This window comes from Hylobates moloch, unplaced genomic scaffold (genome assembly GCF_009828535.3).
Source record: "Hylobates moloch isolate HMO894 unplaced genomic scaffold, HMol_V3 SCAFFOLD_10, whole genome shotgun sequence".
Lineage (NCBI taxonomy): Eukaryota > Metazoa > Chordata > Mammalia > Primates > Hylobatidae > Hylobates > Hylobates moloch.
The window spans coordinates 52,732,480-52,751,700 of record NW_026652285.1 but is presented as its reverse complement, the minus strand read 5'-3'; the positions used below and the strand labels follow the sequence as shown (position 1 = coordinate 52,751,700).

The 19,221-nt window shown below is 38.0% G+C and overlaps 1 protein-coding gene across 13 annotated transcripts in view; it reads right to left on the bottom strand.

The window, feature by feature from the left end:
- LOC116475182 (transducin-like enhancer protein 4) overlaps positions 1–19,221 on the bottom strand; it is a 150,113-nt gene that overhangs the window by 67,504 nt on the left and 63,388 nt on the right. For 7 of the 13 annotated variants that reach the window (XM_058445014.1, XM_058445013.1, XM_058445012.1 and 4 more), the window contains 2 exons: positions 1,963–2,167; positions 680–696 (listed from right to left, as the gene is read on the bottom strand). In XM_058445014.1, coding sequence (XP_058300997.1) covers positions 680–696; positions 1,963–2,167 — 222 coding nt within the window. Of the gene's footprint in view, positions 1–679; positions 697–1,962; positions 2,168–14,985; positions 15,004–19,221 lie in introns of those variants that run through there. The other 6 variants (XM_058445015.1, XM_032164364.2, XM_032164360.2 and 3 more) reach the window with 2 other exon arrangements.

Below are 19,221 nucleotides of genomic sequence, written 5' to 3'. Positions count from 1 at the left end.
TCAGGTATCCTTAGCACATCTCATTCTGGAGGTATAGAAGCATATCCAAATCATTACACCCTAAATACTTTTCCTCTTTCCCTACAACTTGTCTATAAAGAGATACAAAAGGCAGATAAGACAGATGCAAAACCTAAAGAGAATTAACTTGTTATACCAGATACCAAAATGTTAATTTAAAAGAAAAGTCGGTGAAAAAAATTCACTTAAAAGAGAAAATTATTTCTAGTGGTAAAAAAAAAAAAAAAATTCACCATTCACTTAAACAAATATTTTGATAAAGAGTTTTGTAGGTTGGAGCTGTTTCCTCAAACATGAAACTAATATGTATTTCTTTACAAACCAATTTATTTAATTCATTTTATTGTTATCTTACAGCCAAAGCCTAAGTGAAGAAAAGCAGTTATTTTTTTTTCACATGGCAAGTAATAAAATGAGCAACGCAAGCCAGATCTTGCAATTCAACCTGGGTCAACAAATCTGATTCTGACAGAGAAATGGGACCTTTAAAAAAACAAAAAAAATCAACCACACACCTGAAAGTAATTTTAAAAATGCAGTTAAACACTACTAACCAATGAAATCATTCTCTAAATCTCAAAGAATTCTTTACTAGATTCATTCAAATCATTTACAGCCCTTTTAAGCCATTCCTTAGTCTGTAAATTTTGAGTCCTACCTTGATGGAGTCTCTGTCTATATGCAAAACAGCAGCAACACAAGCAGATAAAGTGGTGGGAAGAAGAAAAGAAAAGTACTAGTTAGTTTACATAAAATCATACTGATTTATCAAACTTGATCTATGCTAAATAATAAATTATACAAATGTCAACTGTGCTGTAAAAAGTTAATTATTAATACTGCACAACCAAATTCATAAAGTACCAATCTACCTTTGACACAATTTCAGAAGAACCAAAGCTGGACATTCTTATTATCAGTGCTCCTTATAGACTTTTTCAAAGTATTTACAATCATGCATCAACTCCGTACCATAGCATTAAGATAACTGGAAGACAAATTATAGTGTTTCTAATATCAGAGATGGACATTTATGCATATGTGATAAAAATCACTGACCTAATATTATAATTCATAGTAAGGATGCTGAAACCGGGATATGAGCTTTTAATTATGAACCACACCCTTCAAGCCAATGAACCATCCTTGTGCTAAGTAAATTCTCAGAAAGGAATGCTAGGAGACACTTTTTCATTTGCATTTCTGTCATTAACTAATAAAAATTATCAGTAAGCACCACAGAAAAACAACAGTCACATCAAAATGCTTCTGCACCATCATCTACCTTAGTGGAGGAAGGAAATCAACCTAGAAGGAGCACAACTGGCCTTTAAATCAATTAATTGCATAAACAATTATGTTGGTCTTATAGGAAGAAATTAGTTAATTTCATGCTTCTAAACAGACTGGGTGAGAGAGATAGTTAAACTAACAGATTTCATTAATTTGGTCTGTACCTTCTTAATTACTAAGACTACTGAAATTGTTTTCTTACCTGTGAGATTTTTACTGCTCTATATAGGCTCATTTGTTTATAAATAATAATTGATTTGGTCAAATATCAAGTGAGCATTTATCAGCAAGACATTCCCCAAAATAAATTCAGTCAAAATTAACTATTAACGCAACATGCTACTTCAAACAGAGCATCATGGGATTTCATTACTGATTTAGACCTGGGGAACATAGAAGGTAGCAAGAAATCAAAGGCAATAATCAGAAACAGGCCCCTCTGCCTCTAGGGAGTACGTTAGCTCTTGCCAACCACTAGAATATCATTTGGCAACTGACTACTTGCAGTAATTAATTTACCTTCCAGTGGAAATCCTTTGTTTAGTAACTGGTAAAACTAAATTCAGAGAGAATAAACAACAGCATCCAGAACCTACCCTCAGCAGCAGGTAGGTCATCTCAGATTGGCATCCCAAGAGAGTTACTCACCTCTTTGGTGATCATTGTCATGGTGCTTCTTCTCATCTTTAATTGGAAGATGGGACTGACCTCCTAGAGCACTGGAGAGGGCCAGAAGCCCGGCACTGCTACCGATGGGTGGAATGGCAGGGGGCTGGAGCCCTGAAGGGTGTGGAGTCAGAGGTACGGGGAGACCATGTCCATGTGATAAATGCTGGGCCTGGAGTTGTTGCTGCTGTGAAAAATTAAACACAGATATTGAATTTGCCCCCTATATCCAACCCCTGCCCCAACAGAAACAGAAAGGAGGCACAAACAGGCAGTAAAAAAGCCAACACCAGCTGGGTGCGGTGGCTGACTCCTGTAATCCCAGCACTTTGGGAGGCTGAGGCAGGCGGATCACGAGGTCAGGAGATTGAGACTATCCTGGCTAATGTGGTGAAATCCCATCTCTACTAAAAATAGAAAAAAATTAGCAGGGCGTGGTGGCGGGCGCCTGTAGTCCCAGCTACTCGGGAGGCTGAGGTAGGAGAATGGCGTCAACCCAGAAGTTGCAGCTTGCAGTGAGCCAAGATCGTGCCACTGCACTTCAACCTGGGCAACAGAGCAAGACTCCATCTCAAAAAAAAAAAAAAAATGCCAACACCTACTCAAGATTTATCATTAATATATATATATTTTTGAAAGGGGGAAGGAGCAAAGGAGCTATATAGTCAATAAATGCTACCTTTCTTATACTTGGAGGTTTTGCACATGCAATATAAATAATTTAAGTGGTGAAATTATATAAATAATTTTCAATAGTTGATATTCAAACATATTTCTTTAACAAACCTCATAAAAGGCTTTTTTTAATCTCAAAAAATTAAGGCCTCACTATCATACATTTCTAATCAAAACATATACGTAACTGCTAAAGCAGTTATGTTGAACAAAAAAAGCTGAAAATTGAGAAAATTAGTGTTAAACAGTTCTCCCAGAACCACTGCACAGCATGCAGGGAGAGTTAATTTGAAAGAGAAAACCTGAATTAACAACCCAGAAAAGGAAACTGGTTGCAGCCACCGTTTTAAGCCCTTTAAGTGTCCTCAGCGGTACTTGAGCAAATTACTAAAGAAAATCTAATGTAGCAAGGCTTGGGTCCTCCTGTAGGCTTGCTCAATAATGCTGAAATAATTGGGCACTCTGTGCACGTTTAGTGATGCTCGAATGAAAAGCTAGAGGCCTGCCCTTGTACTCTTCTCTAGCGGCTGACTCTGTGTTGTGACAGGTTTATTTGAGTGGGACTGTGATGCATGCACCAGTAACTGCGCTGACAAGAGTTTAAAGTCATTTTTACCAGCACACTGGCAACACACAGAGAAAGCCCTCAAGAGGCTGGAATGGGTGTGCTTGACCTCAGCCGAGGGTGCATCAAACTGTTACAGGAACCGCGGTGGGCAAGCCTTGTTGCCTCTTCTGAGTGGGAAGTGGGGTAGAGGAGGAGTTGGTGGTGAAGGAAGGACATTAAATATATTCCTCAATAGGAATCCCTTCAACTCAAATCCTGCTTAACAATATTGTATGACAACAAGTAATTCTGAGTAATTCTCAGGTTAAATTTTGTAGTGACTGAATTTTAGTTTTTGCCTTTAAAGAAATCACATTCCGGGCCTAACCTATGATAGCCAAATAGTCCCTTCTATAATTTTCTTTCCAAGCAAAATTTCACAAAATATCTAGAGGCAGGGACAGAGAAAGAGAGAGAGAGAGAGAGAGAGAGAGAGATATATCGATCATTCCACCAAGAAAAATCTTGAAATGCTTTTATTAATACCTCAGAGAAAAAAAGTGGACCTTTTTTTCTCCTCTCCAAATTAGGTTTATTTTCTTCCACTCCTACATGTCTTCCTATGTTTGACTACAAAAGTCCAAGTACAGTATTAATTCGCTCTTTTCTCTTACTGACTTGCACCTATGTTCTGGCTACATGCACTTAAAATATAGTCAATAGAATAAAGTATGAACACTTTGAAAAGCAAGTTTACAAGCAGAAAATGGAAAATAGGAGCCACATCCAGATACTCCACCAACCAAGCCCCACCCACGCTCCAAGTCCTGCTGAAGCTTTTCTTAACTGGGTAGTTTTGAGACAAGGTGATTCTCTTCATTTAAGTGGCCAAAATCATGTTCATAATTCTTTACATACTGTTATTCAGTGGGGATCAAAAAGTATGCACACACAATTATATTTCTTAACAGTGCAGAAAATAATGTCTATGAAGAAAACAAAATAGGGACTTGAAGTAAATACATGGCAAATATTTCAAAAACAGAAATAGCTCCAATTCTTTCTCCTCTGAATTCCCCTAATACTCCATGTGTATGGTTTGGACACACAGCCACTTTCTACCTCAGATCAGAGGTCAATGAGCAGGCATTTATTAAGATCCTGCATGCTCGTGTTTCTTACCTCCGTTCTTAGACTCTAAGCTCGATGAGTCTACATCTCACAAATCCCAGCTAATTGCAGACCCTGAAATATTCACACATTATCTTGATAGTTTTAAAAATGTATCTATTACATTAGACACACACACACACACACACACACACACACACAGCCTGGTGCAGTGGCCCACGCCTGTGATCCCAACACTTTGGGAAGCTGAGGCAGTCAGATCACTTGAGCCCAGGAGTTTGAGACCAGCCTGGTCAACAGGGCGAAGTCCTGTGTCTACTAAAAATACAAAAATTAGCTGGGCATGGTGGCACACACCTGCAGTCCCAGCTACTCAGGAGGCTGAGGTGGGAGGATCACCTGAGCCAGGGAGGTCATGGCTGCAGTGAGCCATGATTGTGCTACTGCATCCCAGCCTGTGTGACAGAGTGAAACCCTGTCTCAAAAGGAAAAAAAAAAAAAAAAGCCCTCAGCCAAAACCCAATACCTTTAATGATCCAGGTGTGTCACTTTTATTCTTTTTCTCCTACAGGATAAAAAATAAGCACCAACTCATCGTTCCATTGGACCAGAACTTTTCAAAGGCAGAAATCATAGTTATACATGACATTCACAGTAAGGCTTCCTGAGGTCCTTGTTTGGTTCTATTCTATCTCAGAGCAGTTCTAAAACAACATTTGTCTCTTCTTCCTTTATGCTCATCTTAGAGAAGGGTCCTTTTCCTTTCAAAGGCCAGCATCTCCACCTACACATCATGTTTTCTTCCATTCTTTTTCACTGCTCCTTCAACTCTCCAACTCTCCCTCATCTTCAGTTGTTTCGTCACTGATTTCGTCATTCCATGCTTAATACCAACATTTTGTTTAAGATGAACTGCCCATCTAAAGTCACAAGAACTTGAGGCAGTACTTTTTCAGGGGAACAGAAATCCCACCATATTTTAATCACTTTTTGTGTCCTCCACTGCCCCCTACACAGTGTCTTGCACAAAACTGGCACTTGATGTTTGTTAAATTTAACTACAATACCCTTCTTTTGCCCTTTTCAGCTACTGCCTTGTTGTGTGTGTGTGTATGTATGTATGCCGTCCCTGTCTTCGCACATCCAAACTTCTTCAAACACTGAAGTAAATCTGCTGCCTCCACTTCAACAAGCCCCTCCTCTATACACACACACTTATTCCTTAGTCCTGATCATCTGGACTGCAGGCCCACCATTCTCATAAAACTGAGGACCACTCACACGTGACTGAGCATTTCTCAGTTTTCTTTTTCTGACGTATCTGCAGTCATAGACAGCATATCCTCCACCTGCTTCAAGAACACTGAAATCATCACGATGGCCAGCCTTTCTTTGGCTCTCTGAATGCAGCAGTTGTATGTCCTTCTTGGCTTTTTCTCCCTTTGCTCCTTTGCTCCTCTCTGGCCTCACCCATCTTTATCCACCTTTGACCCACAATTGTCTTCCAAACTTTGACACCCCCATTCTAACTTTTTGTCAGACAATTGTACTTGGCAGTCCAGCATTACCTGGAAATGAAAATGTGTGACACAAAACCCAACCTCTACTGGCTCAAGTTGCTGGTCATCAACAATTTGTTTTCCTTCTGTGCTATCCTATATTGATAATAGCCAAGTCCTGAAGATTCTGAAACAATCCCTTGTTTCTACTTGTCATGATACTCACCAGACTCATCACCTCACATGCTGATTATTTTAAGTCTCCATCAGCTTATTTTTTAGTTACAATGAACCCATACTGTTTTCTCCACCTGTGGTTTTTTTCCCCTAAATTCGTATCCTTCTGCACCTTTTAGAACAACCTCCACATTACTTATCTAAGTTGTACTCACCTATCTCAGCTCAGCTTATGTTTCACCTGTTCCCTACAGCCTTCTCCAAGTAATCTAAGTGTCCAGCATCTTATAGGGCTCCCTGTATTATTCACTGGCATATATTGCCTCATAAAGGCATTGTTATTAATCTTTTTATAGATAAGAAGATCCTGACTTGCCAGAGACTGTGAGGCTTTGGAGAGAAGAGACCAGTCTTAGGCCTCTTAGTACCCCTGGCACCTAGCTCAGTTCCCTAAACGTAGCGAGAACTCAATACAAAACTGATACTACTGAAAATAAAATACTCCTTTGATAGTTACTCTCTGGTTCCAAAAGCAACAGATCCCTTTTATCTAAAAACAAAAGTTCCAGTTTCTTAGCATTCAAGACCTTCCATAAACTAGCATTAGCCTAACTCCACCCTACTGTGCAACACCATCCAGGGAACTCTCTGCCCGTAACACTAGTCTATTTAGTGAGACATGTAAACTCCTAGGGCTCAGCTTTACTACTAATCAACACACACCCACAGAGTACTCTCTCATCTGTCTCTATATGTATAAATTCTACCCATCCTTCTAAGCTAAACTCCTGCCTACTTTCTCGGTGAAGACATCCCTCATCACCCTGGCTCAAGGTAATCTCCACCACTGCCTCTCAATTCTGACACCACTTAAGCTCAATACCATTATGACACTTAACAATCCAAGACAAAAAAAGACTTTTTAAATACATATATATGCTACGTGTGTGTGCACAAGTTTCTGTATGCCATACCTTTTAATTAGAGCTATTTAAAAAATATTTCCCACAGTGCCTAGATATTTCTCACAGTAGGTATGCAAACAGATTACCAACTAATATCAGCACTGATTTTATACACTGATGAATTTTGACTCTATTTTCTTCCAGATGTTTCAATCTTTTGAATTTAAAATCAAACTAGAAGAAATAAAAAAGCTGCTTGTACTATAAGCCTATTCTGGACACCTTAAGCAGCAATAATCTAAAATGAGTAAAACTGCTATTTTTAGTGATCGAACATACAGAACTTGGTGTCCTCATATGAAAAGTGCATTTATTTTTACTGTTGGTCTTTTAATTTTTAAATTCCTAATTATGAATTATAAATAGGCTTAAATACAACTACCACTAAACTTTCCCTGAACTAATTAATGAACTCAAACTATGGTCATATATCTCTATATATTCAAAGCTTTTAATGAGTTAAGCTTCTACTACATATAGAGTTCTCATATATTCTTTACCTACCTTTCACTGATGTTAACATTTTATATAATCATAGAATTTATCAAAACTAATAAATTAACATCAGTTTATTGCTATTCACCAAACTAGAGACTTTAATGCAGATTTCCATAGTTGTTCCACTAATGCCATTTTTCTGTCCCAGAATCCAAGCCAGCATACAACGTTGCATTTAGAGAGGCTTTTCATTTGTTATTATACCAAAATTATAAAGTCCTTTCAAAGATTTTATGAATGGTAACAACCAACCTACAGGCATACTGTTTAACAGTATATGCCTTGATCTTAAGGAAGAATAAATGAGAGGCAGCTACCATAAATTCATGTTTATCAGTCACTGTTTTATAAATATACAAACTATCAAGCAGAAAAATTACACTCAGGCATCCTGTAGAAGGGAGCAATTTTTATCAAGTGTTTTAAAAATATTAAACTATAAGATAAAATGAAATTAAGTCACCAAAAGGCATATGACAAAAATGTAAGATAGAGATACTAAAATATTACAGTAGGCTTTAAAAATGTATACATTAATAAATGAGACCCCTTTCTGTACTTAGTGGTCATTTTTAAGCTTCTTTGCAAATTTTCACCTTAGGAACTAGCCTAGAACTAGAGTAGCAGGTATTTTATAACTGATCAGAGTTAGTCAATAAAATATATTAGAAAACATCTTCTTTAAATAAAAGCAGTAAGTCACCAATGGCTAAGTAGAACTTCACCTTTTTCTCTACTAAAATAAATGGCCTTAATTTATCACATGTCAAGAATTCATTAAAAATATATTTCTATTAAGTCATCTTATCAACAGAGGAACTCAGGATTCCCTGGAAAAGGAGCAAGGTTTCTCTGGATATTATTCAAGTAGCTGAGAGTACCATAATCTAACGGATTGCCCTACAATAAAGTGAAAGCTTGCTGATGTTTCCCAACAGGGTTAAGTCAAAACTGTCCTCTGCCCTCTGCCCCATCTGGATTAATTACAGAGCAATTAACCTGCAAAGATATTCTACTTTATCTTACAGTCCCACTAAGGAACATAAAACCCCTTGCTTTTTAAAGACCAAAAGGAAGGGAAATGTATATTAAGAGTACACAGTATAACACAGATTTGTTACTGATGTAATTTAAGATATATTATAAACTAGCAGGTTAAAAAAAAAAAAAAAAAATATATATATATATATATATATATGCTTTAGAACAAAAACAAAACAAAGAACAAGCCAAAGAATTAAAGAGGGCATAGACTAGAGTATTAAAATAAACATACACTACATAACCACCACTGAGGAAGACCTACTGAGAGAAATATGTATCATGGCAAAATTCTTCTCGCTATCATTCCTAGGCCTTTATCATCTTTGGGTGCCTTACTTAAAATTAATAATAAACAAAAACCTCTCTTATCTCAAACCATAATACAAAATAAACTACTTCTTCCTGTTTCCTTGATGGGCCACTCAAGAAAATAAACATTAAAATGGAGTGAACTTTAAACTTAAGCAAGTAAGTACTCCATTAAGATAATTAATTTAATTCTGAAAAATAGCAATGATGTCTGAAAATACACAGCCATGAAGTGGCAGACACAGCCTCAATGCTGTTAATAGGTTTTTACTGGATTCTCTGTAACAAAGATTTCCCTGCAGTTTCAAGTTTGGCACAAAGGGCAGAAAAGGACCACTGGAGAATACAATTCACAAGAAATGTCTTTTGAAATGTTGTCTTTCTGTCAGCAAAAAGAGGAGTTCTTTTTAATCGAAGGTCCCCAACTGCTTGACGACAAGGGACTGACAAGTCATTGACCAAGCAGGAGCTAGCAAGGACAGAGCTGCAGTCACCGACATCCCTAGGAATTTTGGGCATTTCCAATTGAAGGCCAGGCAGCAGTTTTCTTGTTCACCCCCACTCCAACTCTACTACGCTATCAACAGCAGAACAATTCTCAAAAAACATGCACCTTCAACATTTCAGTAGCAATGAGCATACTTTGTGCTCATATTCTGGTTTCTAAAAAAAAGCGCAAGTGCAAGGTGAACCTGCTATACCTTGTGCCAGAAATCAAGAAAGCTATCTAGACTAACGGATATTGTGTCAAAAGGACAATGAGCCAAATTGAAGGGATCACCACTGGCAAAACTTGAGACAATCTCAGCATCATTAAGAATAATGACTTTATAGGTTATAATACATTTTCAAAAAACATTTTCAGGAATGGAGTTTTTGGTACCCCAAGAAAATAGGTGAAGATGTGGGGTACTCTGGGGCCAAGGACTAGAGACAGAGAATGACTCTCAGGCCAGTGCCAGCTCCTAACTTCAGGGTTGGCTGGCTCCCAAGCCCACAACCATACTACTCATCCACCAGGAGCTAGCCAAGCTGTGAGCTGCTCCCTCTGAGCACGTGTGCCTCAATCCAACCAGGAGACACTGTTCCATTCTAGGAGAGAAGCAAGGGAAGACTCAGCAGACCTTGAAAGAAGCCAAAAAGGAAGAGGCAACAGACTCTGAAATAGAGCAGCAAGCACAGGAAAGGGCCCAGGACTGGGCTGGTAGCCATACTCCTTGGCTTGTAAAGATACTATTTACTGTGGACAGTTGTTCTGCTGGCCTCACTCCTGTCTATAAGTCGGGCTAGGTGTGAGAAAGCACAGTCTGGCTGACATTTGGGAAGCATCACAATGAAGTGGCCTCGGAGCCACTGGAATCCTTATCATCTGTTTGAACAAGTCATTTAACATTTCTGATGCTCCATTTCTTCATGTAAAAAGCAAGAACAGTTAGTTACAAAATTTACCTCCCAAGGTTGCTGGAAGAATTGTATGACATGATACATATAAAACCCTTAGCACAGCGTATTAGTCTGTTCTCATGCAGCTAATAAAGACGTACCCAAGACTGGGTAATTTATAAAGGAAAGAGGTTTGATTGACTCACAGCTAAGCATGGCTGGAGAGGCCTCAGGAAGCTTGCAATCATGGTGGAAGGGGAAGCAAACATGCCCTTCTTCACATGGCAGCAAGAAGGAGAAGCACGAGAGCCGAGTGAAGGGGGAAGCCCCTCATAAAACCATCAGATCTTGTGAAAACTTACTATCACAAGAATAGCATGGAGAAAATTGCCCTGATTAAACTACCTCCCACGAGACCCCTCCCACCACATATGGGGATTGTAGGAACTATAATTCAAGATGAGATTTGGGTGGGGACACAGCCAAACCATATCACACAGTGTTTGGCAAATAATAAACACTCAATAAATGGTGACTGCTAGTATTAAGGAAAGGTACCAGAAGTCCACATTTTCATATGCACAGAGAGTGAGGGAGCGAGGAGAGGAGAAAACAGGAAAAGCTCTTCTTTACAGAATATTAATTTGAAAGGAAATAAATAACTTAAAATTTACTGTTTTACCATGTCAAATGTATTAACTAATGCAGGACAGACTCAACCATCGATATTACAACCACTGGGTAAAAAGTTGCAGGGAAACAGGTTATTCATAGTGCCCAGGTATCACCCCACGGATCACCTAGCTTCACCAGTAATATGATACAACTGGAAATACACATCACCTAGTTAGTATTCCTACGAAAAACACTTAACCTAAATCTAAGCTTGAGAAAACAATCAGAAAACAATCAGACAAATGTATGTAGACTGTGGAAGATTCCAGAAAACTGGCCTGCAATCTTCAAAATGCCAATATCTTAAAAAGCAAAATGCTTTGGGACATGGTGATTTAAAGAAGAATAAAAAGACATGACAGCAAAGACAATTTTTGAATTGAATCCTGGATTGAAGAAAAAAGTGCTATTAAGGACATTCTGTGGACAATTGGAGAAATAAGATTATGACCTGTAACACTGGCATAGGAATGTGTTAATGGTATTATGCTTATACAGGAAGATGTCCTTGTTCATAGAAGCAGCACACTGAAATATTAGGGGGTGAAACAGCATGACTGCCTTTTACTTTCAATTAGTTCAGCACATTCCAAAAAGTGTACATGTATTTGTATGAGTATATAAACAGAGACACAAAGCAAAAGTGACAATATGTTAACTGGTAAATCTAAGTGATGAGTATACAGTGTTTGCTTTACTATTCATTCAATTTCCCTGTAGTTGTAGAGGCTGGGAAAATAAGATGTGCCCTTCTTACCTTACTTTAACAAATATCTCTAGAAAAAGCTAAAGGTTAAGTGAACATATGGAAAGAAGCAAGAATAAAAAGAACAAAGGAAGACACTTTTCAAGCTAAGCTTATCTGTAACTCATTCCTGATGACTTACAACATGAGATTTACTATAGGGAGAAGACATGCATTTAGAGCAATCCAAGTAAGATTATCACTGAAAGGATAAGTTTCTCAAGCTAAACAAACCACAGATGTCTGTAGTCCTCCAAATCTCTGGACTGGTTTTAAGGGGATGGCAAGTAACAACCAAAGGAAGCAAATCATGAGATCTTTGCCAGCAGCTCCATTGTCCTAACTTGTAGTTTAATTCATGAAGTAATAATGGCAAGAAAAGAAGGAGAAAACTACAAAAACCCTGATTTATTAACTTTCCCATTAGTGATCTCATTAGTGTATTTTATGAATTGGCCAAAAGTTTACTAGTAATTGTACTTCTAAGCAAATTAATAATGGAAATACAATTTCCCAGAAGCTTGTTTAAGCTACTTAAGGAAAATTTTTAGAGTCTTTAACATCTTACTGATACCAATGGTTCTATTTTGTGAGTTTTAGTCTTTAAAGTCACCAAGCTAAGGGACTGTACTCAGAAAAGCTTTCTTTAGTTACTCCAGAGTACTTTAAAAAAAAGTAAAGCTGAGCCAGGCACAGTGGCATGTATGTGCCGTCCCAGCTACTTGGGAGGCTGAGGCAGGAGGATCACTTGAGCCCAGGCATTTGAGGCTGTGGTGCACTATGATTATACCTATGAATAGCAACTATACTCCAACCTGGGCAACACAGTCAGACACCATCTGTGATTTCTTGTTTTTTCTGTTGTTGTTGTTTTGTTTTTTTAAAGTAAAGCAGCATTTAAAAAGCCTATCTGCTTTAGGTTGTTCAGTAATCCTGCATTTGATCTTAGAACGTTAGAGGTGGAATGAACCTCAGATGTCATCTAGGAGACTTGCTTTCCAAAATTTTGACCACAATTTCTGTGTGTGTGTCTATGTGCATATGTGTATGTGTCTACATAGAATATACATGTAAATGAACAAAGTTTACCAAACACTACTATGTGCAACATACTCTAATATTTTCTGTAGCCTTCTATACCCTTTTTTAATTAAAAAAAAAGTCCACTATGCCCACTAAATGGACTTCACTGTACACTCATGAGTCTCTTGAGCTGCAATTTGAAGAAGACTAAACCAGGCCAACACTCACATGTGTGATCTCCTAGGTGAGAGTCAGTGGGAGATGGTATTAGCATCAAGAAATGGAGCACAAGCCCCTAACATTTAGTCCAGTGATGTACCTGCTGCCCGATTAGGATCCTTTCTCAACTAGGGTGGAAGGGGTAAGCAATCATTCATTCATAAAAATAAATGGAGGCAGATCCTCTGGGGAAATAACCTTTGAACTGAGACCTGCAGGATGCAAATGACAGCACACTGCAGAGAGCTGGGAGAATCAGAAGCAAGAGAAAAGCAGTTGAGAAGACCCAGAACAAGACAGACGCTTGCTGTGACCAGTGAAGCAAAAGGAAGTCTAGTGAAGAATCCAGTGAGCAATGGGGAAGTCGGGTAGAATACAAGTATATTCTGGGAATCAGGCTGTGCACACTAAGGGTTTTTGACTTTTATTTAAGAATAATTAGAGCTCTAGGCTATGGTGGGTTTTGGGGTTTGGTTTTGTTTTTTAAGCTGAACTTTTAGTTGCTCTTTAACTGGTATAAATCTGGATCATAATCACTTTTTGGTTACATGTGTTGCAAATAACTTCTCCTAGTTTCTGGCTTGTCTTCTCATTTTCTTTAAAGTATCTTTTGATGAACAGATGTTTTTCATTCCAAGTGAGTAATAAATACTATCAATCTTTTTCTCATGGGTTGGGCTTTCTGTGACCCTTTTAAGAAATCCTACTCCAAGAAAAAAAAAAAAGATTCCTCCTGTTTTTTAAGTTTTAAAGTTCTTTTTATGATTCTAGGATTGACTTCTGCATATGGTGACATGTATGTATCCAATTCTTTTCCACAAGAATAACCAGGCAGCCCCCCAGTAATATTTACTAGCTTCCATCTTTCTCCCCACTGATCTGCTTGTCCATTCTGACATACACAAGTGGATCTATTTCTTAGTATTTTATTCTATTTCACTGGCCTATATAAAGAAGACCAACAAGTATTTTAAGCTTGAGTGTGTAAACCAGCTTAAACTGGCCTTTATAAACACTAATAAGTATTTTAAGCTAGAACATTAAAAAATAATAATTTTCTGAAATTATTATTTTATTTCTGAAATTTATTATTATTTCTGAAACTCTGAGAGTGGCAAGAATGAAGGGCAGGAGACCGGCACTGTAGGTAATGCAGGGGGTTCAAACAAGAAAATAATGAATGATAACTTCAATTAGGGTTGTGGCAGTACAGGTTGCAAAGAGCAGAAGGAGTTGAGTGTTACTTTGAAGACAGAATTAGAAAGACCTGGTTATGGAAGACCGCAGAGTGAGACTAAGTGGAGGAATTCCGGATATCCTGGAAATTTGAAACATAAGTAACTAGGTAGATAGTTGTACCATTTACTCAGATGGGGCAGAAGAGAGAAGGAATGGCCATATGAATAGAATTGTCTTATAGCTTTTTTCAGATTAGAAACTTATATGTTAAATGAAGATAAGCAGAGTGAAAAAACAAAATTAAAAGCCACACATAATCCTACCAGCCAAAGAAAACTACTAATATCATGGTGGGCCTATCCAGTATTTTTTGAATTCATGTTAGCATTTTTAACAAAAATAACTCAAACTATCTTGTGGTTTAACCTGCTTCTTTGTTTCCTGTTTACCATGTATTAAGACATTTTCCACATCCTTAATACACCTTGACTACATCATTTCTAACAGCTACATGGTATGCCATTGTACAGATACCTGAGTTCACTTAAGTAGTTCCCCAGTGTTGGGTGTTCAGGTTGTTCCCAGTATTTTGATATACATAAGTCATGACATTAACATAGAAATATATATATATATATACACTATATATAGTCATACACCACTTAACAATAGGGATATTCTGAGAAATGAGTCTTTAGGCAATTTCATTACTGTGCAATTATACAGTATATTTATCTAGATGGTATAACCTACTACACACATAAGCTATGCATAATGGCCTATTAATCCTAGACTACAAACCTGTATAGCATGTTACTGCACTGAATATTGTAGGCAATTGTGTCAAAATGGTATCTGTGTATCTAAACACAGAAGAGGTATAGTAAAAATACAGTATAAAAGATAAAAAATGGTACACCTATATAAAGCACTTACCATAAATGAAACTGGCAAGACTGGAATTTGCTCTGAATGAGTCAGTGGTGAGTAAATGTGAAGGCCTAGGACATTAATAAACACCACTACAGACTTTATAATTACTCTACACTGCTACAAAAAATTTATTTAAAAAGTAATTTGCTGTGGTGGTATGACAGCTACAATGTCACTAGGCAATAAAATATTTACAGCTCTATTATAATCTTACGGGACCATTGTGATGTATGTGGTCTGTCCTTGACTGAAACATCATAATATGGCATGTAACTATATATTTGAGTTAAGATAGTTCCTCTGCAAGGTATAGAATACCCAAAAATGGACTGAATTTTTTTTAAAGGAATTTTTATTTCCCACACTACAAATCCAAGGATGGATGGATGACCTAACATTATCAGGGCTCTGGGTCCCTGATTTGTGTGGCATCCCTCAAATCCCATCCCCTCCCATCACAAGATGGCTGCCACAGCTCCACACATTACCTCATGCCTTCATATAACCATATTAAAATACAGAAAGGAGGATAATTCTCTCTCCATGGGTTTCTGTTAAGAAGAAAACCACATCTTTTTATATCTCACTGACCTGGATAGGGTCACTTGCCCACAGTTCTTCTGTAAGGAAGCCTGGAAAGAGCTCCTGGAATGCTTTAGCCTTGATAGCAGAGGGTAGCCTCTGCCTGCAAGGGAGAATCCACAAACAACAAAGCCTGCCCCGACATCTATCTTTGCTCAGAGGCCATTCTGAAGCTATTAGCTGAAAGAAACCCAAGAACAACCTCTGAGCTTTCACTCCAAGTAGATCGCAACTTTAACTGTTTTTTCCTCTCAACTGTTTTTTCTCCCAGATATTAATTTGTGCAGAGCTGTGTCTACAAATTGCTTTGAGTCAACCCAGAAACACTCTAGGGAAATAAAGAAAAAAAGCAACATTACTGCCACTTTGCTTCGGGACCATAGTGGCACTGCCCTTGATGGTCACAGAAAACAATCTGAGCAAAGATAAACTGTCACCATTTTTATGAATCTACCAAGAAAAAAAAAAAAAAAGCATGAGAATCACAAGGGTCAGACTAGCCATGGAGCTGCCTTAAAAAGGATTCAAGAATGTACCATTTTGAATTTTTCTTAAGAGGTTGGGGTCAAAGGCACGGTTAGCTCTAACTATTTAGTCAAAACCATTTTTTTAAGTTTGCAATATTACTCTATCTCATAAAATAATTGTTATTCACAAGTCAGGCAGACAAGGTTTTCTCAAGATAGAGAAATAGAAGCAGAGAAGTATAGAGCTTATCACAAAGCAATGAAGTAATTTCAAAGACAGGACTCCCCACAACATAATGGCAATCCCTGTAAGTTCTAACTTGTTTTTATCTCCTGACTAGCCACTGGCCTGGTGGCGGCCCCTTTGTGGTCTTCACCACCAGTCATGTCCCCTGTCTCACCTACTACTGCCTGTAACTAGAGTACCAACAATAGTTCTTAATCAAGAAACCCTCCTACATAAGTAAATGCCTGATTTCCAAGTTTCTGAACAATCATCCTAGAATGCGTCTACGCTGCTACGGGCAAATACTTTTTGTCTACATGCACCCCACATGATATTTTGCTATTTCATATAGGGATTTTGCACAATCCTATTCTACTAAGGCATGGATTCAAACTTGTTTGTGTCACAGGACCCTTTGTGAACACTCTTCTCCAAAAACTATACATACTGCTCTCCTACCAACCCCAAACACACACACACACACACACACACACACACACACACAGAGGCAATTCTGCAAGCAATTCAGGCATTTAATTGACAGCCCAATGCCCAAGCATGAAATTCCAGAAGATCCAAGGACACTGGGTTAAAACACCTGCCTTAATAGCTGTGTTTATAACAAGTTTCAGTTCTTGTTCATAAGAGTAAGATACAACAGACAGGAAGCAACATCATATGAGTCAAGAGTATCCAACTGATCTGTGGAACTAATATAATTCAGACAATTTAGACTAACCACTTAGTGTGTGCACCCAGCATACCCAGTTTCCATTTTCCTTCCAACACTGAACTCTGGCTGGACAATCCTATCAGTGGATCTCAAGATAAAGAGATTATTGATGCCAGTGTGAAAGAAAGAACAGAGTCAAGAGAACAAATAAGAGACAAGTGTAGCATAATGGTTAAATGTGTGAGTTCTGAAGTCAGCTGGAGTTTGGATCCCAGTTCTGCCACTCCTCTTTGTGTGGCCTCCAGAAAACGACTTACCTCTTCAAAGCCCTTGGTTTCATTATTTGTAAAGTTGGAACAGTATTTCCTTCCACATGGGGTTGATGTGAAGATTAAATAAAGTAATGCATGTAAATGCTTAACACAGAGCGAATACTCAATAATGTCTACTATATTTAGTTACCTTTTTCAGGAAAAAAATACAAGCCTAGGGAGGTGATAAACCTAGAAAAATAACTATGACACAAAAGGACCCCAAGTGTTAAAATAAAAATTCCATTAACATTAAAACAAATAGGCTTACACAATCATTCAACATTAGACTAGACAGCACTTTAATGGCTATCAGCTCCAGCCTTGCATTCTACAGATGAAAAAACCTAAATGAAATTCCTAATATCATACTATAAGTGAAAGCCAGAACTGTATATTTTCTATCAGTCCATGTGCTTCCTTCTCTATCTTGGCTCAAAATTGTAGGGAGAATATCCAAATGAGAAAATATCCCAGAGCACAGTATTTAACAAACATCTATGGGAAATTATTATGAACAAATTACTGCAAATTTATTGAACAAATAGTTACTGAATATTTATCATACAAATATGTATTGAAAATTATGAGATACCTATCGTTCTAGGTTTCATGGCTACAAAAGTGAATGAGATTTCACTAGTTAGTCAAGGGAAAGTGACGCATAACAAATCAATGGTAAGTGCAATGACGACAATAAAACAGGTTAATGGGATAGAGAATGAGTTAGAAGCAAAGAGTAAAAAGAGTGCCAGCCAAGAAAGTCCTTCCTCAGGAAATAACATCTGAGCTGACACTCTGAAAAGAGGCATAAGGAAGACCACTCTAGGATCCAGAGAATGGGCTATCCAGAGGACAGAGGAGCTGGTGCACAAACCCTCAGTCGAGAACACACTTGGAGTGACCCAGGGACAGAAGAAAGGGGCCAAAGTGGCTTAAGGACAGCTGAATGAAGAACATGAGTGGTATGTGACAGCAGAAAGGCCAGTGAAGGAGGGGTCAGCTCACGAAGAATCTTGTAGGCCATGGTTAGAAATTCAGACTTTTTTCTAAATAAAAGGGGCAGCCATCAGGTTTTCCTGGGTTTTTCATTTGCTTGTTTTTTAAATTTTTTAGAAATGAAATCCTGCTGTTGCCCAGGCTAGTCTTGAACTCTTGCGCTCAAGTGATACTGTAGCCTCCCAAGTAGCTGAGACTATATATAGACGGCACCACCACACTCACTGTGGCTTTAAGCAGAGGACCAATAGATCCTATTTCTATTTTATAATAAGGTCACTCTGGCTGCTGTGTGTAGAATGAAAGAAAGACAAACGCAGAAACAAGGCAGCCTATCAGGAAGAGGCTGGAAGAGTCTAGCTAAAGGCGTTACTTGGACCAGGAGGAGATGGAAAAATGCGCTCAGCCTTGAGAGAAACGTTAGGAGGTAGAGTAGACACCATTTCTGATGACAGAAAGTGTTTATATTGAGCTTAGACCCTTTCCCTTCATCCATCAGCCAGTCTTTGGTATACTGATGATAAAGACCTGAAGCGCTGAGGAGTATTGCAAAGGGCGAGGAAGAACAGGAAGAACAAGTGCAAAATGGAATGGAGAACATCAATAATGAAAGCTATAGTCATCAAGACAGTATAGCACTGGCAAAAGAGACGGCAACAGTTGATTGGAGCAGTCAGAAATAGACTCATACGTATATGGTTAATTGATTTTCAACAACGGTGCAAAGACAAATCAATGGAGAAACGATAGCCTTTTCAACAAATAGTGCTAGAAAAACTGAATCCACGTCCATCTGGAAAAAAAAAAAAAAACCTCAACTTAATGCATATATCTTACCATAAACAAAAATTAAACTGAATCATAAGCCTAAATATAAAACTTCTACAAGAAACCCCAGAATAACACGTTTGTGGTCTTCGGTTAGGCAAATATTACTTACAGACAACACCAAAAGTAAGTCCATAAAGGAAATAAAAAAGG